This window comes from Marmota flaviventris, chromosome 10, assembly GCF_047511675.1.
Source record: "Marmota flaviventris isolate mMarFla1 chromosome 10, mMarFla1.hap1, whole genome shotgun sequence".
NCBI classification, from domain to species: Eukaryota; Metazoa; Chordata; class Mammalia; order Rodentia; family Sciuridae; genus Marmota; species Marmota flaviventris.
In genome coordinates this window covers 103140347-103166371 of record NC_092507.1, presented here as the reverse complement: position 1 = coordinate 103166371, position 26025 = coordinate 103140347, and the positions used below count along the sequence as shown (strand labels likewise).

The 26025-nt window shown below is 49.2% G+C and overlaps 1 protein-coding gene across 2 annotated transcripts; it reads left to right on the top strand.

Annotated features, from left to right (window-relative positions):
- Positions 1–2920: 2920 nt before the first annotated feature.
- On the top strand, positions 2921–19194 carry Inka2 (inka box actin regulator 2). Of its 2 annotated transcripts, XR_011708905.1 has the most exons (3): positions 2921–3153; positions 14762–16450; positions 16543–19194. XR_011708905.1 is itself a non-coding variant. In XM_027940319.2 (2 exons), exons 1-2 carry the CDS (start codon positions 3118–3120, stop codon positions 15602–15604), a joined length of 879 nt encoding a protein of 292 aa, XP_027796120.1. In that variant the 5' UTR covers positions 2921–3117; the 3' UTR covers positions 15605–19194. The 2 variants fall into 2 exon arrangements, 1 of the variants encoding a protein (XP_027796120.1); XM_027940319.2 differs by having other exon boundaries at positions 14762–19194.
- Positions 19195–26025: the final 6831 nt, after the last annotated feature.

The window sequence follows — 26025 nt, the reverse complement described above, 5'->3', positions numbered from 1 at the left end:
CCATGCCCAGCTCCACTATCCATTTATCTCCACTAGCTGGGGACAAATGCCCAGGTACATTATGAAGGATCCAGTCTAGCTCTGGATGACTTTGAGAAAGTATGCTCACAATCAATCTCAAAACCTCTAATTTATTATTTATTTTCAAATTAGATAATCCATTCTCCCTCCAGGCTGAGTTTCAGGGGTGGGAGTGTGGAGGCTGAGCCATCACATTCCTCTTCAGCAAAAATGAATCACGTACCCCAACCCCCATCCTCAACCCAGGAATATTTACCCATGTTTATATAACCATGGCAACAGTCTTTATTCTCTATCACTTAAACCCTTTTTTAAAAAAGAAAAAAAAAAAAAAAGAAACAGTGAAAGGCAGCTCTTTTTCCTACTTTGCCATATGTTCTGCCAAAGAAGAACTACCTCTTTAGAAACAAGGTGAGAGGGAGAGACCCTCATACACCCCTGGGGTAATATTGGCCTTCTTAGGGATTGCAATGACCCAGCATCATGAAAGGACTTCAGAGTCAACAGAGATTGTCTTCCAAAGTCCTGTGGGAACTGTACAGCAATATAAGTATCTCTGACTTGTCTGGGAGCTCTCTTTTAAGCTCTGTACTGAGATAAGTTATCAATTATTTTTCTTTCCAATTTCTTTACCTTAACAGTGGCTGGAACATGGGCTGCCTTTGCTAACAATATAGTCTTCTTCTGTAACATGGGCTAAACATCCCTCTTGTCCTGACAGATGGTTGTCAGAAGAGAGTTTTGTAAGGAGTATGAAGTATTAGATTCACGTAGGTTTAAATTATAAGTGAAGGAAACTGAGGCCCTCAAAAAAGGACAGCTTGGTCACAAGGCACTGTGTTGTCAAAACTATAGAAGACCTAACTATCCAGTTTTAGGTTCTTTCCAAGAGATCGGCCTGCTTCTCTTGGGGTTTTAACTACAACCAGCTTCCTAACTTCTAAGAGGATTCAGGCCCAAATGGTATCAAGTATGGAGAAAAGCAGAGCTAACTTGACTCTAAAGACCATTTCAATGACAGGCCCACAGACATTTACTCAAGAGTAAGTGTCTACGCTGGAGGCTGGAGATCAAAGTGAGCAAAGCAAGGTCCTGCAGATTGGGGAACCCTTTTGAGTAAGGGTCCCTGTATGGATTAGATTTCAACTACAAAAGTTCTTCTTTCTATTCCAGAGTATTAAATTCGAGAATTTGTGCCATTGGACCAGAAACCATAGCTGTGTCCCTGGAAATGACCCACTCTGAACACCCCGTGGATCACAAGGAAAGTGATCCCTTGGAAAATTTTTGCTCACAACTACAAGGAAGCCCAAGGGCCTAGGGTCGATGCTGCTCTGCCTTCTGTGGCAGATTCAAGACCTGACCGGAGAGCAAAGAAAAGTGATTTTAGGCTCCTCCAGCGGGCACTGGAAATGCCCAATCAGATTTGCAATTCCATTCTGCTGCCATCTCGTTTTCTGACAGCCAGCTTCCAGAGCAGTAACTGCGAAAAGTGTGAGCAGAGCGCGGGCGCTTGGGTTCCAGAGACGCAGGTTTTGGACCTGGTTCTGCCCCGCTTGCTCTGTCTTTCTCCACCTTTTTTCAATTGTTAGCAGAAGTGACACAGAGGCAAATGACCTGCAGCGTCTGAGTTCTCTCTTCACGCCTTCCCTCGCTCCCTCGCTCCCTCGCGTACTTAACGCTTCTGTCCCGTGCGGAGTCCAAATATCCTGCCAGAGGCAAACTTCCCCCGTTAATTACTTCGAAGCAATAGGCCGCTGATTGTCTTAATTACTCTCAGGCTCTGTACACCTTGCCGGTGGGCCCGGAGGGTTTTTGCGGTGCCTCTGAACGGGAATAATGTCAGCCCTGGCGGGTGCTAGGGTCTACGTGGAGAGTCTCGGGTTCCGCTGGGAGGAGCGCCCCGGACGACCTGTCACCCCTCTGCAGCCGGTCCGCGTCAACTCCATACCCGATGGTCAGGTTGGACTTCGCACGCCTCAGGTGCCAAGGGGCCTGTCGACTAGAATTGGAGCGTCTTCGAATCTCTCCTCCCTTCCCCAACCTTACAAAGGCCGTCACTGGGGGAAGGCCTGTTTTCCTATCCACCCCATTGAAAGCAGACCCCGTAGACCCGGATGCGATGGCTCATGTCAACTCCAGTACCTCCACCTGAGTCGGGTCCCAGTCCCACTATCCCCGTTTTTATGTTTTCATTAAAAATCACTTTCTGAAGTTAATACATTTAATTTTTTTTTCTTTTTACCCGTTATCTTCCCTTCTCCCTCCGTCCTCCATTATAAGTTCTTGAAAGCAGAGACTAAGCCTGTCTTACTCAGTATCCCCAGACCTACAACCTTGCCGGGAGCACAGCCCTCTCCATTACTTCGTGTTAAATAAGAGAATGGACCGAGGGGCGGCTAGCCTGCTCTGCAGGTGAGGAAATGGGCTGAGCGGACCCTATACTAGGAGAGACAAAAGTGGAGCCATACTCTCAGGGTCCTCTTCGGAAAGAAAAGAGATTCTGAGGAATGTCTGGGAGAGGTTGGGGTGTTTTTCTCCGATTGGAATTTGAAAAAGGTTACCTCACTGTGGCACTTTTGTCCCTTACTGAGACAGCTACTCAATTCCCCACCCACAAAACCGCGCACTCCCTTTATAACCAAATAGGGCGTCTGTGCTTTGCTGGGGACGTTGGCACAGCCTGGGGTCACGATGTCTCCTGCCACGATGGCCAGGCCCAGGTGACACCCACCTGTACCCACTGACCCCGGCACACATTAGGGGTTCAGCTCTTGCTCTGCGGCCTAGCCCGCGCCTCACCCCACCACCCTGGGGGCCGCTCTTCTCATTGGCCGAAGACATTCCCCCTGAGTTCTCATTGGCTGCCGCACTTTTCCCTCCTCCCCGAGCCCCGGCCGCGCGCAGCTAGCAGCGGGGTAAGCTGCTCCAAGACCCAGCGTTGGAGGAGAAGATCTGCTCCCCATTGCAAGAGGCGCGGAGCTCAGGGGCGAAGAAACGCCGAGCGCGCGGTTTTCATTGGGGTCGGTGTTCCGGCTTGGGAACTCTCGTAGAGTCTTGCCGGCAAATGGGCGCTTAAGGAAGGAGAGCGGGGAAATGGACTGCTATTTGCGTCGCCTCAAACAGGAGCTGGTAAGAGCGGGAGCTGTCGCCGGGGGCAAGGAGGGCTTCTCTGCTCTGATGGGTACCTGGCCCTTGCCTGGGTCCGGGGAGCCAGGACGTGCCCAGGCGCGTGCCAGGGCAATCAAGGCCAGACAGGAGATGAGGGGTCGAGGACTGGCAGGCAGAAGGTAGGGCCTGTCTTCAGAGGAAAGGGCCACAAGAAAACTTATGGGAAAGATTTGCGATGAGACAAGAAGTGACTGAGAGCAACCGACCAGATTAAAATGTGACATAGGGAGAAAAAAACAAGGGAGAAAAGCGGATACTGCTAGTTGGGCAGACGGAGTGAGTGAGGCTCTGGCGCCGCCGACCCCGAAGGCGCGGGAGCGACAGGCCCAGGCAGCTGGACGCCAGCGCCTAGGTGCTAGGGCTGCGCTGTGCCTGGAGCATTCGGGCAGGCGGGGACCGGAGGGTGCGCAAGCCGGATCCCCGCCCCGGGTAGGAGGTCACCTGGGACCGCTCGCTCGAGGGGAGCTGACGCCGCCCCGGGCCCCAAACTCTGCCTGGCTTGGCAGAGCTGGCGCGGCTGCGGGGGTAGGCTTGGCCGGCTGTCTGCCTGGGCTTGTCTGCCAGCAGGGAGGGGGCTGGCAGCTGTAATGACGGGGGAGGGCCTGCAAGGGAGGAGGGGCGCCGCCTGGCAGATCGCGAGCGGGAGTTGCCCGGGCCCAGCCAGATGTCAGGTCTGGGCTTGGGGAGTGTGCAGGGAGCGTGCGGAGACCCGGGGTGCTGGGGCTGGGAGAAGTAGCTTAGTCTGGAGGGGCGGGGGTGAATCACCCAACTAGGGGCGTTGATTGCTAAAGCTATGTTAGGGAGGCCAGGTTGATTCTCAGTGACTTCACCTACCACCCACTCCCACCCCCTCTGCCACACATACCTTCTACCTTTATTATTCCTTCAACCACCAGAATTCAGGCATTTGCGCCCACAATGCCCTGCCCTTCACTTCTTCTAGCAGGCTCCCTGTGGTGTCTTTGCTTGGGCCTCTGTGTGTCTCTTTTAGTATCTCTCTTTTGGTGTTGACTCTTTTGTCTTATTTTGCTCCCCTCCTCTTCTTACTGTTAAGAGCCAGGGGCACCCAGGTGCACAATGGCAGACCTGTATCCAGAAAGTGCCAGCTTATGGCTCTCCAGATTTCCTGACAACCTTCCCACTTCTGCCTACAAAGGGCTAAGTCTTCCTGCTTGGGAGGGAACTTGGCATTGTATTAAGAACAGCCTTGGTGGTGGTGGTGGCGACAGCGATGGTTGGGGGGGGGGGTGTCAGGGGAATTGAACTTGAAGGAGCAGGTGTTCTCATTGATACTTTCTGACCAAGTTGCCCTGACACTCTTTCTGCCTGCCTTCTCAGATTGATGATCTTTTTTTTTGTGCTGACACTCAGATGTGAAAGTTACTAGCCCAGAGCATTCTGATCTTGTGAACCTATACTAGTTCCCTCACTAGTTTTAACGCACATTACTACCAGTTTAGGAGGGTGGTCCCAGCCCACACATACACAATTCTCATATTCCCTGTTCATATGTCTAGAACCAGAAAGGAAGGTCAAGATCATCAAAGATAATGTCTGAGGTCCAAGGCCCATGCCAAGAAAAGAATCTAATAGAATCCTCTTTGTGCTTGGAATCAGAGACTATACCACCCACACCAGGATCTGCCTTAATGGAGGGTTTGTGGGTGTTCCTGGCATGGGCTTGAATTTTAAAATCCTACTGATTTGCATATTTTCCAGCACCCTAGGTGGGAGGTGGTGAGGGGAGGAAGACAGTCTGTGGATGCCAGGAGAATTAAAAAAAAAAATGACTCTGAACTGAGCCGAACTCCAGATCTTGATTTGCACCCTCTCCTGCCAAGGCCTTGAGCCCCCAGTGCCTAGGAGAAGGAAGGGGAGAGGCTGAAGTCACCCAGCTCCCCATCAGCTTTTATTTGGCCCTTTGTCTGAGCAGCTCCAGCCTTTGACTCTCTTGGAAAGGAAGCCAAATTCCTGGCCTGGGGCCCAGAATGACACTCAGATGGGAGAGCTCTGTACCCCACCCCCCATGGTGCTCCACCCCTCCCTGATGCCAGCCTGCTTGTAAAGGAGACAGAGCAGAGTGACAAGGCACAGATACTTGAGTCTCACTCCCTGACATCTCAGTTTAAGTAGCAAGGGTCAAATCTTAGTGCCTCAGTATCACCAATGGGAAAAACCGGGAGCTGAGTTAGTCCAAGGTCAGCCCTTTGGCTGCCATCTTCTAAGGACTGGAGGGACTGAATTCCATGCAGCTTGACTGTGGCTATGTTAGGGACTTATTGGCTGCAATGGGGTGGGAAATGCATAAGTTGACTTACATCACATGCTAGAAACTTTTACTCTGCAGATGGGTCATCCAAGGGAGGCTCTCCCTTGCCACCCAGGAGGACTGTGTATTGCCTGGATCTCCCCAGTTGGTTTGTGACTCTTGCAGTAAAACTGTTCAACTTCCACATTCGTTTATTTCACTAATTATTTCACTCCAAGATCATAAGTCCTAGAGACACTGTGGGATAAACCTGCTGCAAAAAGAAACATTAACCGGGCATGAAATTATCTTTTTCTAGTAGATTCTGTGCTCCCCTCCTACATCTTGGCCCTATCTTTGCCCCAGAAAATCTAGATAATACAATCTAGATTTTCAGTAGCACAAATTTCCAATTCCCTGAAGCAGAAAATTTGCATTGTAACAAGTGAGCACTGGGGGTGGGGGGCTGAGAATTCAGTGATCCTGGCTCAATTAAGTTGATGGCTAGAGAACTGGCCCTTCCTCCCTGCCTGGAAGAGGGGGGGGGGTCAAGTTTCAGGGATGAAATGTGCCTGGAGAAGTAGTAGCAGCTGACACACTTCTTCATTAAGATGAGGGAATTGGGGCTGCGAAGACCCAGCAGGGAGCCCATCTCTTCCCCCTTCCAGCCACCAAAGAGGGGCCCTGCCTGAGCACAAGGCCTTGGGACCAGCTGTTCCTTACACATAGCTCCCAGTGGACTTCCAACAAATGGGGGAGATGCAGACACATAGAGGAAGCAAATGTAAGCTGCTCACAGGGCATTCCTGTGAGTTCAGATCAATGTGCAACAAACAGAATGCATAAAGGCTGAATGATCAGGCCAGGCTGCAAAAGGCTCTCTAGAGGAGGGGGAGGTTGGAGGAGGCCATCTTCTGGAATGTCCATCCTGGTTGAGACATGGGGAAGCAGCAGAGGGACTTCTTTCAGGTGGGAAAGTCCTCCTAGGGCACCCTCCTTTCCCCAGAAGGCAATTCTTTAGTCTCTAGTGGCTACAAGTTCAGAAGTCTCTGGTGTAAGGCTAAGGACCAGGACCTAAAGGCAATATGAGGAGAAAAGAAGGGAAGGGAGGAGTTACAGTAGGAACAGCTTTCAGCTCTTGGAACAAAAGAGCAAATTTCCCTAAATTGTTGGAAAAGGATCTCATTTTGCAGTGTGCTTGATCTTTAAAGATAGGGATAAGAGGACTTTTGGACCAGTTAGACTGGGGTTAGTTGGAAGAACACGGAGCATAGGATTTGGAGTCAGGCCAACTTGAACTCAAATCCTGACTCTATATGACCATGGAATATTACTTAACCTCTCTGAACTTTAGTCTTCTTATCTTTAAAATGGGCTTTTAAAAATACCTACCTTGGGCTGGGGTTTTGGCTGAGTGGTAGAGTACTTGCCTGGCATGTGTGAGGCCCTGGTTTTTATCCTGTATATAAGTAGATAGATAGATAGATAGATAGATAGATAGATAGATAGATAAGCAAGCAAACAAACAAATAAAATAAAGGTCCATTGACAACTTTAAAAAAAGATTAAAAAATAACTACCTTGTACAGCTACTATGAAGATTAAATAGCAGTATAAGTAAAGTACTTCCCCAATTATATGCCCTCAGCACATAGCACAGAACCCTATGTGTTGCAGGCACTTGGTAAACTCTTGGTGTTGGGTTGATCAGACTGGTTTGAGTAAGAGACATTCACAGAACATTTTTATTGAGCTTGTATACATTTCAGGCACTAACCAGGCACTAATGTTATGATTACAAATGTAAACAGATCCTGTCTTCAGACAACCTACAATTTAATAGAAAAGATAATACCATATGTTGATGTTAACCTGGATATACCAGGCATATCATGTGTTGTTATTTAATTGCTAAAGCAACACTAAGAAGCTGTATATTCATTATTCCTATTTTTAAAATGAGAAAATAGACATCAGGAGGCTAAGTGACTTGTCCAGAGCTGATAAATGTTGCAGTTGGATTCATACCTGGTCGGGCTGACTGCAGAGCTTTCATTCCTAGCCCACAACACATATATGCACATATCTAGTGCAGGTACATGAGGGTCCATGCCATTTAAGGGGCACCGTGCTCCAGGAAGGGAGAGGTGACCTCCAACTGAGAGATCAGGGAGAGTTTCCTGTCATGGGAGAGGCAGCATGTGAGCCACACTTGGAGGGATGGATAGAGATGGGCACAGGAGAAATACAACATTCCAGGCAGACGGTGAGACAGACAGAAGGCGGTGAGACAGACAGAAGGCGCAGAGGCAGAAGTAGCGTGGATGTGCCAGCTTGGCTGGAACAAAAGGCGTGTGCAAAGAAGGAGTAGGCAACAGGATTGAAAGAAACTTGACCATTATACTATGGAGTCTGACCTTTTCTATGTGCACTGGAGGTTGACATGGCCAGAGATATGTCCTAGGACTTAGAGGTGGTATGGAGTGGAAGGTGGGGAGGGCAGAAAATGAGGCAGGAGGGTGAATGAGGGTGAATATAAGAGTCCAGGCAAGTGGGCGCGGTGGCAGGCACCTGTAATCCCAGTGACTTGGGAGGCTGAGGCAGGAGGAGTGCGAGTTCAAAGCCAGCCTCAGGAAGTTAGCAAGGCCCTGTCTTTAAATATAATATAAAAAATGACTAGGGATATGTCTCAGTGGTTACTTCAAAACAAAACAAAAGCCCTGGGTATGAAGGCCTGAAATAGGAAGGAGGAAATCTGACAGGCTGCAGGGGAGAGGAGCTAACGCTGGTCAGAGGGAGAAGGCTTGCTGAGACTGAGAGGCAAGCCCTGGAGGAGGCAACTTGGGCCCTTCTCTCCATCTGTCTGCCTCTTGCCTGAGCATGTGACTCCCAGGAGATGGTTCAGTTGGGAAAGAGGGCTCATCATTTCACATCCCTCACTTCCTCCTTTCTTTACTCTCCTCCCTCCTTCAGCTCTTGGCACAGTTTCCATGTTACCTTCCTGTTGAGAGTCCCAGCCAAGAGCCAAGAAGGTCCCTATTCACTGAGCTGGAGAATGGGCCACTTGGCAAAAATGGGGCTTTTCCCATTTCCGGCCCTGAGCCTCCTCCTAGCTTCCCCAGCAGCTGAAAGGATCTGTGTGGGGATCTTGTGAGTAATGGGGGTGGGGAAGTGAGGCAGGGCATACTGCCAGGTTCATGGGCAAAGCCGAGCCTGTGTCAAAGGATTCCGGCTGAGCTGGGAGAGGGCGTGAGATGGATGGATGGAGGGCACAGCTGCAGGATCAGTCAGAGGCCCAGGGCAGGGCTTGGGAAGAGAGCCGAGGATGCTGGCATCTCTTCTTCCATCCCCACTCCTCCCACACCACAAAGCGCCCAGAGAGTGCCAAGAGGGAGGGTGCTGTCTACGGACAGCTGACCCTAGACTCCAGCTCTGGGCTCAGGATGGTGGGATTTGACTTCCTAAAATGGCATCTTCCCCTTCAGCCCCAGGCAGGCAGTTCCTCTTTTCTCTTTGGGTGACCCAAGGAAGAGCCTTCAGTGGGAAGGAAGTGAACTGGTGCCACAGTCTGGCTCGGCACAAATAACCGAGCCGCCAAGAAGCACTTGTAGGTTCAAAACAGCAACTCTTTATTGCCGAACTCCACCAGCACTCCACACACACTCACCCTTTCTACCTCTCACCCCTTCCACCCGGCTTGCGCGAGCACTCCCTCAGAACCCAGCAAGAACTCCAGGGAACTCCAAAGTAGCGGGCACCTGAGGCAGCAAGAGCCGCCCTATTGCCGGACAGGACAGTAAAGGTCAAATATACAATTGAATACACAGCTTAACATAACCATCATCACCTCTCAACCACTCCCTTCTGGCAAAATGCCATGCGTCATCCTGACTCAGCTGTGGCCCTCAACAAACTGGGTTTTGGAGTACCTCGGGGGATGGTTTCATGCTCTTCTTCCTCCTCTGGAGGCAACTGTCCTTTGCACTTCCTGCTGACTAGCTTGGGTTCTTCTCACACGTATTCCGTGAGGCCCACTGGACAGGGATTATGATGGCATGAAAGTTCATTGGCCCAGAGGAAGGGTTTGGACTTGGGGTCTCAGTCCTCAGGACTTCAAGTTTAGAACAGTGTTTTCCCTGGTGGTGATCAAGACGGCATATATATTTGTGGTAGGATCTGTTGATGGCGAGTCACACATTTCATAAAACTTCCATTATAAATACATTTATTTGCATAAGTAGACTTAAATAAATTATTAAATAGGAGTCTGGATCATGTAGAGATATGGTGAAAATAATGAAGAGGGCCTGGCAAAGAATATTGGGGCAACACTGAGGGAGATGATCTGAGAGACTCCCTAGTTTCCTAATCCATCCAGGGGGGAGGCGACCTCCACCTGCCTAGCCAGCCTCCCGGCCAAAGGAGCTCAGGCAATACAGAGAAAAAGGGCCTGTGCCATACACATGGGAGGGGTTATCATTCACAGATTCAGGACTGAAACACAAAAGCTTGGTGAATTTGCCCAAAGAAGGTGGTCAGCTAGGGACAGATCACCAGACTGCAGTGGGGGCTCTCACCAAACCAGGATGGGGCAGCAGCCATGCAGCTCTAACACAGAGTCTGCCAGGGGCTGGTGTAAACCACTCCCAGAGAAACTAAAGTTTGATGGGCAGAAAATGTTTAGGACGAAACTGAGTCCCAGAAGATTTTGGGGTGGGAAATGGTGAGGATTGATGCAGAGGCAAGGGTGGGGGTGAGACCACCTTTTAGGGCATTTTTCAGAAGGGATTCCCATGATTTTCACTGGGATCTGTTTATTTAGGGCTTTGCATCTGATGGTGGATAGTGCTCTCTCTGTCTCTCTCTCTCTTTCTCTCTCTCTGCATGTGTGGGTGTGTGTGTGTGTGAGACTAGGGATGAGACTAAGAGAAGTGGCTGCTAGATCACTTTCCATTCAAACTAATCAGGACCAATCAGACTTCTCCAGCTGATCCTGAGAGCACGTTGGTATGATCTGGTCCCTGTCCTGAGGAACAATAGAAGGCACTGAGACTAGGAGGCCAGAGAGGAACTCAGCAGCCTCCAGCCTAGAGGTTGGGATTTAGAGCTATTCATTCTTGGGTCCCCGGACGGAGCTGGCTCCACTCCTTCGTTCCCCACACCACATGCTGCCTTTTCTCCCTCTTCCATCCTGAGGCAAGAGAAGCCCTGGGACCCAAGAAGGTCCCACGCTCTGGGTGAAGAGAGCAGCTTGACCTCTGGCTCTTCCTCTGTGGGTGACATCATCCCCTTGGGGTTGGTGGGAAAGGCTATCCTGCTGGCTCCCCTCGTGGTCAAGACCCAGCAGATGCTCCTACTCCCACTGCCCTGGCCTCCCTGTTTCCCACAGCTCACTTCCTCCTTCTGTTCTCATCCCTCTCACAGCTGCCTTCTTGACTGTCAGTGCTGTACCCTGCCTGTGGCCGGGCTCACTGAGGTCAGCACGAGAGTGGACAGGAGGATAATGAGGCTTCCCTTTCCTTCCCTTCCTTTCCCCCGGCGTGGGGCAGGGCTGGGAGGGGAAGGGACAGGACAAGAGATTTGTTTCCACTTAATGAGACCAGATATGAGGGATGGAATCCTCCCATTACCTTGTGTTGAATTTCACTGAGGAAGAAGTGTTCTGCAAGTACAGGAAGTCTTAACAGCCATTGTTCATCTGATGCTTTATGTGTGTCATGCAGAGATACACATGACTTCATTTAATTTGCACAATAGCTGTACAAGGCAGGAATTTCTTCCCATTTAAAAAAAAATATTTATTTTTCGTTATAATAATATCTTTATTTTTTATTTTCATGCGGTGCTGAGGATCGAACCCAGTGCCTCATGCATGGTAGGCAGGTGCTCTACCTCTGAGCCACAACCCCAGCCTTCCCATTTTAAAGATGGAGAAACTGAAAACAGAATTTTAATAATCTGCCCAAACGACACAGCTACTATGTGTCAGAGCTAGGATTTGAACCCTGTTACTTTGGTCTCCAGAACTCAAGATCTTAACTAATAGAGAATGTTATTTTCCATACAGGCACAATTTCAGCCCTTGTTTACTTAAATGGGGCCTCTGTTTTATGGGCAGCCCTGAATTCATGCATACCCACACATTTGTTTTCACTGGAAAACTGCACAAAATGTCAGCATTATTTCTTATGGATTTTTCCACCCTGGAAGAGACTGAATGGGGTCATTTCATTCCTCCCACTGCCTCTGACCTGGACTGTGTTTTGCCTTCTGGAAGGAAGCCTGCCAGCTCAGACTCCTTGCCGCTTGGTGAAATGAAACCTTGGGCAACGGCTCTCTCTCCTCGAGTGGCAGTTGACTGTCTGAAGGATGCAAGCAGTTTGGAGGGTGATCTGGGGAAGCCAGTGGTACTCAACATACGGTTTGTGAGTATGCAGCAAGTGCAAGGAGCCAGCTAGGTTCCAGGGTGACATAACGATGTGTAGGTCTTAGTCTTCCCTCAAGCGATAGATGCTCAATAACTATTTCATGAGCAACTGAGCCTTTAAACTTATGGAGGACATAGGATCAGTGCTTCAGTAGCAGGTCTTGAGGTAAGAGCTTCTTAAGGTCACAAAGAGGCACTCACAGGAGCCTGCTGCGTATTCTTAAGGGGCAGGGATTTGCCTGAGTTTGAAAATCCTGCTGTGGGTCTTGACAGCAGGACCAAATTGGATTTGAGTCTTTGGGCCATGATAAGCCACCAAGTCAGTGATGGGAGGTCAGGAAGACCTGGCCAGGCCCTGGTCCTCTGGTGGCTGGGAGGCCTTCTCCAAGGCTTCTGCAGATTTCCAGGGCATAGAAGGGAAGCTTTGAACCATCTGGGGGAGGAGGACTTCAAATAGTGCATGATTAAGTTGGACAGGAGTAGGGTGGTTGAAAGGAGAAGCTAAAAATGACTGAGGTTCCAGGCAGGGGTGACAGGAACATGGATTAGAGAGTGGGGAGGGGTAGGAAAGTCAGAGGGAGAAGCAGTTGCCAGGAAAGAACCATGCTTAGTTTGGGGCTTAGCGTCTCCTCCTGCTGTACTCTGGTTCTTCCCAGATGCAGCTCAGTGCCTCTGAAAGGAAGGTAGAAGCAAAGAGGTCAGGGCAAGGTCCACTAATAGCAAGCACACACCATGGGCTCTGTGTCTCTGCCTGCTGCCATCTAAATGGCATGTCCTCACCCAAGCAAATCCCTGGGGGCCCTGGGTCCTCAAACCACCGTTTCTAGCCCTGTTTTAGGAAGGTGTACAAAGTGTGGGCAATTCCCACACCCCAGCGAAACTCTCCTTGACCTCTGAAGAAGCCAGTCCTCCACTCTCCCTTAGTGCTGGATCCTCCCTCCCCAGCAAGGCCAGGTTGGCAGGAACAGCTTCTACCCAGAAGCCTCAGGTCAGCTGCCAGCCCAGCCCAGCCCTGCAGAGCCTCTCTGCCTGCCCTTCCACCCCCACCCCCACCCCCACCCCCTGGGCTTAGCTCTGAGCATTAAGACAAGACTGGAAGGTAAGATGATCCCTGGGTCTCTGGGGGGCTTCAGAAACAGATGGTCAACTTACTAGAGGCCTGATGTTTGTAACTTGATCGGGATCTGGGGAGGGAGCTGGCAGGACCCAGGCAGCTTGGGCCCAGGGGCTGGGAATCTTGTGAATGTTATCAGCTGGAGCCTCTCCCCAGCAATCTTCAAATGCAGCCCTTACCCAAGGCAATCTCTCAGCCTGTCCAGATGGTACCTGGGACTCCAGCCTAAGAATCCACAAAAGAGCTGGAAGAACTAACTCAGGATCCCCATTCTGGCTTGGCCAGGGCAGCAGAGCCTATTGGGCTGAGAAGGCAGGAAGAGCACTTGAGCCAAGTCTGAGGGCAGCTAAAATAGGACAGGTGTTTGGGAGGGAGAGCTGGGCCAGGGTTCCCAGCAAACAGGAATCTCCTGGCCTCTTAACCTCTCTCCTGACCAGTTGGATGTGAAGAGCAATTCAAGAAACCTGGGTCTACCCTTTATCTTAATGTCCCTTATCAATTCCTCTCTATAGCCCTATAGAGGACAGAGCAGCCTTAAAGCCCAGCTCCACTGCCCATCCATCTGTAGGGGTTTAGTAGTCAAGACTACAGCATTTGGAGTGAGACAGTTCTGGGTTTGCGTCCCAGCTCTGTGAGCTGTGTGCACTACAGTTTATTCATCCACTAAAGCAAGAACAATAAGAGCAACCTCACAGGGTTCATGTAAGTAAGATTAAATGAGATGATGCCATTTCAATTACACAGTAAATGCTCACAAATTGATATTGTGACCATCAGCACCCAGGAAGAAGAGGACACAGGCACAAAAGAGGACAAGGATGGCTCCCACAACTTTGTGCACCCTTAAAGTGATCTTAGCTCTACCTCTCACTATCTAATCTTGGGCAAGTTACTTATGTGCCTTGGTTTCCTCACCTGTCAGAGGGGAACAGTAATGGTCACTACCTCACAGGATAGTTGGAGAGATTAAATAAATAAATTATATATATATATATATATATATATATGTGTGTGAGATATAAGGTTGGGGCACACACATATCTATTCATATGCATAAGCACACACACATACAGATGGCCCTTGGTTTAACAATTTTTGAACTTAACCATAGTGTGAAAGGGTGCCCTTAAAATCTTTTTCTTTGTCACTTAGTGTTTAGCACATTACATGATATTCAATACTTTATTATAAAATAGGCTTTGTGTTAGATGGTTTTTCCTAACTGTGGGCCGATGTAAGTGTTCTAAATATGTTTAAGGTAGGCAAGGCTAAGCTGTGATGTTTGGTAGGTTAGGTGTCTTAATGCATTTTTTTCTTACATTTTCAAGTTACAATGGGTCATCTGGTCATAACCCCATCATAAGCGGAGGAGTATCTGTATAGCTTTTAGGACAACTGCATCCTTAGTTATTTCATTGCCACGTATCTCAGTTCCCTTATCCAGCCTTAGCACTGTTAAAAGTCCTCCTCAGGCTGGGGATGTGGCTCAAGCGGTAGCGCGCTCGCCTGGCATGCGTGCGGCCCGGGTTCGATCCTCAGCACCACATACAAATAAAGATGTTGTGTCCGCCGATAACTAAAAAATAAAATATTAAAAAAAAAAAAGTCCTCCTCTTTCAGCACAGCTTGGCACTGTTCTAGGCTGTAGAGGTGGGGTCAGTGGTAGGCTGGGATGATCCTGGAGAGTGTGTTTGGCGGGTGGCTGGTTCAGGGCCGTGCCGGGCAGTCCTCTCTGCTTCTCCCATGCTCACTGGCCCCGTGCTTTCCCTCTCCCCTGCAGATGTCCATGAAGGAGGTGGGTGATGGCTTACAGGATCAGATGAACTGCATGATGGGTGCTCTGCAAGAACTGAAACTCCTACAGGTGCAGACAGCATTGGAACAATTGGAGATCTCTGGAGGGGATCCTGTCCCAGGCTTCCCAGAAAGCCCCCCGACCCAGTCCAAGCACCTTCACTGGGAGGGTGGCAGAGGTCCTGCCAGACCTGGATCCTGCTCCCCATCCAGCCAACCTTCTCCCGGCAGCAGCACCAAATTTCCATACCATAGGAGTATCTGCGTTAGGGATCTCGCCCCCTTGCCCAGGACACAGCTGCCGAAGCACCAAAGCTGTGCCCAGCAGGGGCCAGAGCGAGTGGAACCAGATGACTGGACCTCCACATTGATGTCGCGGGGCAGAAATCGGCAGCCTCTGGTGTTAGGGGACAATGTGTTTGCAGACCTGGTGGGCAACTGGCTCGACCTGCCAGAACTGGAGAAGGTCGGGGAGAAGGATGAGCCGGAGAGGGAAGAAGAGCACAAAGGAGACAAAGGCCGGCCTCGGGAGCTGGGCCACAAATTTGCCCTAACAGCAAACATCTTTAGGAAGTTTTTGCGAAGTGTGAGGCCGGACCGTGACCGGCTGCTGAAGGAGAAGCCAGGCTGGGTGACACCCATGGTCTCCGAGTCGAGAGCAGGACGTTCTCAGAAGGTCAAGAAGCGGAGCCATTCCAAGGGCTCTGGACGTTTCTTCTTCCCGAGTACAGGGGAGTCCAGACAAGGGGAGACTCCCCCGACGAGTAGCCCCAAGGCCATGGATCCCTCTCCCACGGGTTTTGATATTAACACAGCTGTTTGGGTCTGAACACCAGAGACCAAAAATTGGCTGAACCTAAAAGGTTGGGCCCCTAGGGAGGAGGGCGGGAGGGTGGTAAGGCCTTCAGAAGCCCAAATCCAAGTTCCTTTCCCCCAGAAAGGAGGGAGAAGCCAGAGTTCTCAGGCAGAGCTGACCAGAATGCAGCTGGGAGAGGCTGTCACAGGGCTGGCTGGTGGAGGAGGTGAGTTCCTGGAGAGAATGTGGGGGTGTGTGTGTGGGGGGGGGTCAGTTCAGGGGTTGGAGATGACAGTTGGGGAGGAGCAGGGGAGGAGACCAGAAAATCCCTCTGACATTCCTCCACTGCTCTCAAAGACCTCAGTGGAACATTATGCGTGGAAAAGCTCACTGGGGCCGCAGGTGCCACAGAGACCCCCAATAAAGACCTGTCTTTGGTGCCCCCAACTTTACATCTGTCTGCTTCTGTGGCTTGGCATTGCTGGAAGCAGAGATTGGGGGTCAGAGAAGAGGAAGGCAAATCCCAGGTAGCATTCCTGTTCCATGGATTTCAGCCCATACCTGGATCCTGGTATATGGGCTGAAGGAGGGTAGTGGATGAGGTGTGCCTTCCCATCAGCGCAGGGAAGCAATGAGGGGACATGCCACTGTGGACGCCCTTTGACATCAAGCTCTCTAGTCCCTGGTGCTCACAGGCAGGCAGGCATTTTCCAGTTGAGAAGGCAGCCTACACGGGGGGCTACCTATCGTCCCAGAACACACCGCTGGGAGGTGAGCAGCCAGGCCACTGTGATCTGGATTCACACACTGGCCCCTAACAGCTGTCTGTCGCCCACACCAACAGCCAGCCTCCTGCGCTTGACTCTTGGGGCAGAACAGGTAAATTCACCAGAGAAGGGAGGGCGAGCCCTGGAGAAATTCCCCCTCATTTAAAAAATTCTTAGTCTCACCTGAGGCCCCTTAACTTCCAGCCCACCAGGGGCCTGGGTCTCCCTGCTCACACCCTAGAGTGAAGTTAACCGGAGAGTGAGGGTTCCAGACCACGGTGCAGGGCTTTCTGAAAGCTGCTGGGGTAAGTGGCCCGTGGTGAGCCGGCGCCTTGGCCCTCCCACCCGGGCAGGAACGCCTGCTGGCCGCGAGAGGACAATGTGGGTCCCTGTCTGGGCCTAGCAAGCCCAGGAGGGAGAGCCCTCCTTCCCCTCTCCCTCTCCCCTAGGACCCACAGCTCAGCCTGATGGGGTGTGACAGCTGCAATTAGAGGCAAGACGCATTCCCGCCCTCAGAGCATTAACAGCAAATTGGAGAAGAAAAATAACAAGAAAGGCTCTACTGCCAGCAGCCTGGAGCCCCAGGGGGCGGAGATGGAGGGAGAGGCAGGGGGCTCTGAAGTCGTGATTAAGGTCACCCTCAAGTGCCACTCAAATGGTAGATGGTTAGTTTTGGTGGGGTGAGCTATGCGAGGACAGAGAGGCACTTGTTTTGAGCCCGCGCTGTTTACCAGGCAGTGTGCACATCTCTTTCAAGCTTTGAGTCACCCTAGAAAGAATGATCTTCCAGGTACAGCAATGGAGGCTCGTAGTGAGATCATGCAAACTGCCCCGATCATGCTGCTAGCAAAGGAAAAGAACCAGAAATTGAACCAGAGGGTTATTTGGCTCCCAAACCCCTGTTCTTTCCACTCTACACCTTCGTCTGCAGTTTGCCAACAGAGTTCCCTCTTTCTGGGGGGCAGAGCCCACGCATCCTGTTGTCTCCCCAATAAACTCTGACGTTACTCTGTGAAGGGAGGTTGGCTGTGGCTGCCTTTGGTAGTGATGGTTGATGTATGTGTGGGGACAATGTGCACTGATTTGCTGATTCCTGAGAGGAGGGCCACCCAGCACCAGCTGGGTGATGAGAGGATGACACCAGCTCTGAGTCTGGTCTGATTCCATAGGAAACCAAGCCACCTCTTGGCTATTCACCTGTGACTCTTCTATTTTCATGGGCTAGTCATAGTAGTTGAGATCAACTGAGCAAAACTTGATGAATTCCACCCAGTGCCAGCTAGGAACCCAGAACAGCATGATGCAAAGGGCCCAGTGCTGACCTCCAGGGGATCCAGTGGAAAAGGAAGAGGCCAACTCCACCATCAATGAGCCAGAACAGATTCAAAGGACTGAAGACTCATTTTAACTTGGGCCAGAACAAAGCAACTAGGAAGTGACATCTGCTGCCAACATAATTCACAGGTGCCAGGCACCTTTGCCTTTGTGCTATTTCCTTTTCACTACATGCTGGAAGGGAGTGCTGTTACTCTTATTTTACACACGGATAGGCTCAGAGAAGTTAAACAACTCGTCAAGATCGCACAGCAGAAAAGCAGAGCTGGGATTCTAACAGTTCCCATTTACTTGCAATCTTGTGCCTTTTACCTTAACCCCCAAACTGTTCCAGAGGTAAATCAAGAACAAAACGTGTCCTCCCCACATATAATGAATGGCATGCCAACTGTGCGGTGGAGGAGTTCTGCCTGGGTCTTGATGTCATGCCCCACCCACTTTCATGCTTTGCTAATCAAAGATTATGGTGATTCATTAACCCACCTGTAATTTTTACTTTTCTGTCACCTTCTGGGCTCCTGCTGCGACAATGATGAGAACTGTTTTGCTGAGGCCAAGTGAAGAAATGAATGGGACTAATCCTAGGGCCTAAGCGATGCTGGAGATCATGGGGACCCGGGGCGGGGTGGATGGAGAGGAGATGGTGAAAGCCAGCAGAGAGAAACTGACAGCTTGATTCTGCCTCTGGGGCTCATTTTGTGGTTAATTAGGACATGCAAATGAACTGGAAGCTCATTTAATACCCTCCCTGGCATACAGCCCCACCCCACACCTGGCCCACTTCCCTGGCAGGTACAGGGGCCCACTGGCCCAGGCATCTGCTCAGGGCTCCACCTGCTTCATGTGGCCCCGTGGCCAGAACCTGTACATGTTTTCTAACCTTAGTGGAACGAAAAGGTCCTTGCTGGGACTGGTGGGACCTGTTCCTTTTTAATCTTTCAGATGGGACCGCTCTCTCCCTGAGGCACTTCCTCTGAACCTCTCCCCTCAGGGTGATCTCTGAACCCAAACTAAGGGAAGCCTGGTTCACTTATGCCCCCGTAGGTAGTGAGCCATCTATCCTCACCACACCCAGCTGCTCCCCAGAGGCTTGGGGAAGGGGCTCCTTGTCTTTTCCAAGCCACACCAGCATTTCCTGCAGGGCCCAAGGAAAAAGCAAGACCATAGTCTGTCTCCAGCTTCTCCAAAGCAGCTGTCAACCTGCCTTAGGTGACCTCCCCACCCAGGCATTTAAGGCACCTGTACCAGCACCATGGTATGAGCACTGGATTTGGAGTCAGAGAGATCGGTTTCTGTCACTGTGCACTTGAACACGTTGCTTGACTTCTCTGAGCCTTGTTTCCCTTATCCGTGGAACAGGGGTAAGGCAGGACTTCGGTGGGGTTTAGAGGACACAATGCACCTGGGGGTCACACTCACTGCCTGGAACACAGAAACTCCACCAATACTGCACTGCCCATTCCCTAGGACAGCACTGAGCATGTGACCCAAGGCGAAATCAAAATAAAGTGTTTTCTCTGAGCCTTGGTCTCTTTGTTAAAAAATGTCTACTGACTCTCATGGCCTCACAGGATTGTGGCAAGGACTGGAGAAGGCCCAGGTGTGGACACGTTTTTGTACATTGTAGAAATATTACCCAGGCGGGCTATGACTCGCTAGTGGCACGTTGGTACTGTACTGTGGAGGAATGATGTATGGGGCATTGGGGTGCAGCAGCTGTCTGGGCCAAGTCGGGGAGAAGGTGTTTGAGGACACGACTGCCTGAGGCTTGACTTACCTATGGACACTGAACCACCCCTGTACCCTGCTGTCCCTCATTGTCAACCTGGGACCTCAATTGGCAGGGGAAGAGCACAATGAGTCAAGTTCTAATGGTTTCAAGGAGAATCTAGCCCCCTGTCTGCTCTCTGCTCCCCAGGTAGGTGCTGTGGCTGTGCTCCCTAAGTCCTCTTCCCTCCTCTGTGAAGCCTGCCCCTCAGGAGAGACTTGAGGCTCTGATGTGCTGGAAAGGCCTAGGCCACGACCTCAAACCGCAGTCATCCCCTTAGGACTACTGATAGGGTGTCTCTTGCCTTACTCTCCCCCCCCTGTCCAACCCTTAGAGTAGGAGGAAACCTCTCTCCCAGATTCCCTGATTTTGACAGGACTTACTTCCTGCCATTCCCCAGAGACTCTCCCTCCCATCAGTCCTGACAGGTTCCTCCATTCACCACCTCCAAGCCCCCGATACACACCCACAACTCCAGGAACACGTGGGTGTGGCAAGCCTCACAGTGCAGTCAGCCTTCCCTATGTCCCCACAATAAACTTAAATCCGTGTCCCCTACTGGAGTTCCACTTTCTTCCCTGAACTCTCCCAATGCTGCTCAGAGCACTCCTGTGTTCCTGGGGCCACTGAGGACCATGCCTCTGAACAGAGTTAGGGAAATAATAACCCGATGACGGATTATTACAATGACAATCACTTTATGCTTTCCTTTCCCTGCATCTCGCTCAGGCCTGAGTATAGGTGACAGGATCACTAACTGGATGAGGTTCTGGGTCCAATCCCTGGCTGCCACTGCACAGAAGCCATCTATCCTCACTACACCCTTCTGGCAATGTCCCTCGAAACCATGGCCCCTGTCCAGGGATGTGGAAACCAATGCCAAATACCATCTTCCACGGGCTGCCACCTCTGCTCTTTAGTTCCCAACCTGCTGCTTCCTGTTCTGAGTCCACCCCAATCCAAGGCTGCCTAGTGGGTGTTTGCAGGGAAGCTGTCCTCATCCTCTGCCTTGCTCTCCCTCTGACCTATGGGCCCCTTCCTCACGGCCCCTTCCTCACCTCCCCGACAGGAGGCTATGGCCTGCAGCTGCCAGGAAGTGCTGCTCAGGGTCCAAAAGGATGCAGAGTGCAGGATCTGACTCCATCCTCTCTTCCACTCTGCCCCGGTGTTAGATGCCAGCCCTGCCCAGTGAGCCCCCAGCCTACCTACTCAGCCTTGCTTCCGGACACTCGTCATAACCCATGCCAAGAAAGGTTGCTTTGAGTGCTCCAAGTTTGGATTTTCTCATGTCACTATGTCTTTGCATGCTGTCTCCTGAGGAATCCAATTGCCCCACAATCTCAGGCTGACTTTTATTTGTCTTTCACCACATAGTTTGAAGGCCATTGGTGAAACCCTCCTCACAGGCCTAAACTGTGCCTCTGACCAAACCATAGTATTTACTTTGTGAGTCACTTCTGTTTGCTGCTTCTCCTCGCTGGGCTGGGAGCAACTGCTCGTTCCTCATTTCTGCATCTTTAGCACTGCGCACAGGGCTCCCAAGGTGATCTCGACTCCCAGAGCAAGACGCAGGCCGGGCCCAGCTCTGGCTTCTGCTTCAGGAAGGCCAGCAGGCAAGGCCTCCGCAGCTGCCTCCCAAGGCCTCTTTTCATTCTACTCCACAGCCCATTCCCCAGGAGAGGGCAGGCTGGGACATGGTGACCTCCGGGAACTTTGGTCCCCAGTCTCCCTCTCCAAGCTGTTGTGCACTTCCCTGTTCCCCTGGCCTGCTCATCTGGTTTCTCAGGCCAATTCTATTTTAACGCAGGCTATCTGGGGAGCCTCAGTCCTCACCTCCCACTTAGCTCCCTATCTGTTCCCATTGCTATGCTGTCACTGGGCTGCCCTGAGCTGGGGTCCTTCAGAGCTATGCCTGCTCAGTCCCAAATGGATCCAACTGCCATCCCAGAGGTTACCTGTCTTCAAATGTTTCCCCTCTCTTGGGATGATCCCTTTCCACTGGCCTTCCTGACCTGATCTTTCTCATTTCTTCTGCCAGTATCTGGTCCCAGACTTACCCTGCCCTGAGACCTTTTCTGACTTGCTGGGCTAGGGCCCCACCCTACCAGGGACATTGAGTCTACTAGATTCTCCTCCCCTCATTGTGACTGTTGAGGGACAGGCAGGGCAATGGGGAAGGAAGTTGAGAGTTGGGTGTTGGTGCCTTCCACACCTCCAGTCCCACTTCTGGCCACACTCCAGACATTGTCTCCCAACCAGGAGCTGAGCTGCCAGCAAGGCAGCATGTGTACAGCCATTTGTGTAGAAATGATGGGAAAGGGAAGGACATTAGGCAGATTTTTTTTTTAAAGTAACAGTTTATTCCAAGTGGGTAGGTAAGCAACTGAATCCCCTGCATCAACTCAGCTCCCTGAGCAGAGCAGTCAAGGCTAGTGTCATCCCAGACCACCTCAATGAACCACTCAACTTCCTTACCCACCACTGGCCAGTGAGCTTGCTCATTATCGAGAGCTCGGGGCCAGACTGGTGTCTGGTGTTGGTGTTGGATCCCTGGGCTGAGGTTCTAAGTTTCTGTTCAGATCAATCATTTATGGGGGCTGGGACTGTGGCTCAGTGGTAGAGCTCTTGCCTAGCATGTGTGAAGCACTGGGTTCGAGCCTCAACACCACATAAAGATAAATAAATAAAGGTATTGTCCATCTACTACTAAAAAATAAAGATTTTTTTTAAAAATAAATACATTTATGTACCAGAAAATAAGGGGTTAGCTTTGCATCAGTGTTTCCAAGGGCCTGAAGGACCCCAAAGCTTACGGCATAGGCTTCAGGATCCTGGTGGGAGTGAAGGGATCCAATATCATCTTTAAACTTTTCCATTAAATGTATCCCCTGCCCATGGAAGACAGGCAGGGGCTAGGCTCTGGTCCCACTATTCTAGTTCCTACTTTTCAAACTGGGAAGACTACATGCTTTGCATTCCCTTAATCCTGGTGGCTCCTTCAAATTCCCAATCCACCAAAGTGGAGAAAGACCTCAGTGACGCCTATGGCTAGAATGACAGGGGGCTACATGAATACGTATGGCCTGTGCCCTTTCTCTCACCCCCAGGGGATGGCCTGATGGGATCTGGTGGGAAAGTTTGCACCTACCCAACAGGGGTGGATTAAGGAAAAGAGCTCTCTTACTAAGTGTATGTGTGCGTGTACACACACACTTTACAATTTTTTAAAAGATTTTTGTCTGTATGGTCCGCCCACTGTAGCCCAAGCATAGACTGCACATGGTATACAGTAGAAGCACAATAAATGTTTGCTGATAGGCCCGTAAGTCATGCCCTGTTTTGCTGTGTGGGCCCTATGACATTTAGCACAAAATTTGGAAAGGGTTAAGCTTAAAAAAAAATTCTTTGAAAACAACAGTTCAAAAGAGTCACAGCACTGTTTAAAATGGAAAGGTTTATTAAGGATTTTCCTCAAGAGGAACAGCCAGCCTCTTGCTTCTTAAGAGAAGCAATTAGTGGGAAATGTACATCACAACTTGGGCCCAGAACCACAGGAGGCCACTTCTTAACAAGCCCAAAGAATATGCTCCCCATCAATTCCCTTTTAAAGCTATTTATTTCAAAATGCAAAATCCATGTTCCCTTCCTAGAAAACAGAACTAGGCACCCAGTCCAAAGCCTCCCACTGCTCTCAATTAGAATATTTAAGAAGGACAAGGCAATAAATGGACTACACATTCAACTAACCCAAGATAAAACTGCAGTAAGAAAAACCCATGAACAATGTAATATCTGTACTACATTTTCAGGAGTAACTTTCAATTTTGACTTTTTTCTTTTGCAGTACAGGGGATGGATCCAGGGTCTCACCATTCTGGGCAAATATTCTACCATTAAGTCACATCCCAGCTCTTTCAATTTTTTGTTTTGAGGTACGGTCTCAATAAGGTGCTGAGGCTGGCCTCAAACTTGAGATTCTCCTGTCTCAGCCTCTTGAGTAGCTGGAATTACAGGACAATGCTACGAAGCCCAGCTTTAATATTCATACTTCTGGAGATTACACATGCTAATAGCTATGTGGTTTAGGCAGCCTCAAGACTCACAATCATCTCTCTCACTGTAAGATGGGCTCTTTCCATATTTTGAAAAAGCACCCAAACCACTCTACCCTTTTAAATTTGGAGCTAATTCAAGTGGAGCTATTTTAACACATATTTAGAACCTAAATAAGTATAAGACCCAAAGAGAAGGTTGTTTCATAAATTATTTTCCTCCTCCACATTACCTGACAGTTTCTTTGCACTTTGGTTTCAAAAGACATACAATTTATAAAAGCTTCTAACAGTTAATTAGGATTGCTTAGAAAGGAAAATACCATGGTATTCCTTAATTCTTTCTGTCCCTTAGTCCCTAAAACTCAGGCATATGCTCGCTCACTCGCTTTCTCTCTCACCCCGCCCCAAACCACACCCCTGTGAGGAGAAAGACGCAAAATATCTTAAATTAGCTAGGTACAAAATGCAGAATGTTTTTATTATTATTCATATGTAAAGAATAACTACACACCAAGTCACCTGTTTTAATAAATTCTGTAATAAAATAAAAATATTTCCCCTAAATATTAAGTTTTCCAAGTACATTAACTTCAAAGAATTGACTGTTTCAGTGAGGAGTGAAAGATGACCATTGGTGGTGGCAGATCAAGGTACCAAACAGATATGAGTTCAGAGTTGAGGAAGAAGCGGGCAACACATCAACACCTGCATTTCTCCATTCTGTTTTTTTTTTTTTTTTGTGGTGCTAGGGATTGAACCAAGGCCTTTATGCTCATGAGGGAAGAAGCACTCTACCAACTGAGCTATATCCCCAGCCCTGCATTTCTCCATTCTTGAAAGGGGGACTCAAATTCAGTAAGTTATTGTTATCCATATCTTGGATGAATTTGATTTGTGTATCTTTCCTGCCCAACCAGATTGTAAACTCTTGAGGGAGCCTAGATGACTCTGTGAGGAATGCAGTGTGTGTAGAAGAGATGGCTTGAATACTTGCAAGGCTTGTAGCAGTGTTACCGATACTGAAGCTCCCCCTGGTGGAGGGAAAGATTATAGTTAGATTATGTATTCACTTAATCTCTAAACCTAGACTGGGAGCACTAATAAGCCATTAAAGTGGTTTGTTTTTAGTTGGAAAAAGAAAACTATTAAATGTGGCATCAAACCTTCTTTAAATTATATGTTACTCATATAACCAAAGCTATTATACTTTAAATAGCCTCAAATACTAATATGGGTTCTTTCAGTTCCTGGATATTTATCACAGGAGACTTGTGTAATATCCTAGTCTCTTGATTTTTCAGCTACAAAAATACATCTTTCCACTGGAACCAAGACTAAGGAGTTCACATAGGGACAATACAAAAACACACCCTTCTCATTTTCTCCCAGGATGCCTTTCTGGCTTGCTCGGCAACCACAGATTTTCTTGAGATTAACACTGCGTGTCTCTTGATTTCAGCTGGTCTTGCTCTGCTCACCAGTGTGCTTTAAAAAAGCACCTTTTCTTGGTAGTTCCACCTTTAAACCAAGTAGACTGTGTAAGATGTGACAGAGAATCCAACAACAATCATCTTTCTCCTCTATTATTCTAAAGGAGAGGACAGTGAGTTTATGCTACTTGTCAAGCCGACTGAAACTTAAGTCTTATTTAATAATTTGTATTTAATGTAACAAATAATTATACAACCTACGTAACATAGAAAGTTCTCTGGTTTGCATGTTTTTCTATGAAAATGTTTGAGAAGTGTTTAAAGTAGAACTTAAGAGGACTTAAATTAAGAGTATGTCTCTAAGCTGGGAACACGCTCATCTGCGGTCCCAGCTATTTGGGAGGCTGAGGTGGTAGAATCACTTGAGTCCAGGAGTTTGAAGCCAGTATGGGCAACATAGTGAAACCACATTTCAAAAACAAAAAACAAAAACAAAACAAACCTCACTGACCTGAACAAATTGGCCCTAATGTTTCACTGATTTTTAAAATTTATTATATATTTTTTTGCCCCTCAATCACGGACATATGCATAATTGGATCAGAAGAGGGAAGTGTTATTAGGCAACTAAGTTTATTAGAAACTCAAAAAAATACAATTTCCAATTTTTAAAAACAATATTTTTAACATTTTCTCAGGCTGGAAAGAACTTACATTTGAAAGCTGACTTTTAAATGTCAATTCAGTAACTAATGGGCTGACCACACTCCTGGAAAAAAAAATCACAGCAAGGCATGAACATTGTTTCACACCTAGTTGCAATGAGACAGTATCTAGATCCCTGAGCAATGATTTAGACTTTCTAGGACTGATCTCCTCCTTGATATTCAGGGACAAGGCACAGGCTTCCTAAGCTTGTTTCTTTCCTTCTCCAGTACTTCACTGGCTAACAAGCTGTTGGCTCTTTCTTTCTTTATGGAGAACACATAAGCAACATCACCCTGGGTCCATGCCCTACTTAAGCCCCATCTTTTCTAAAAATGGAAATAATTGGGAAGGAAAAGAAAAGCACCACTATATAGCCAGCTAAAATTTTAAC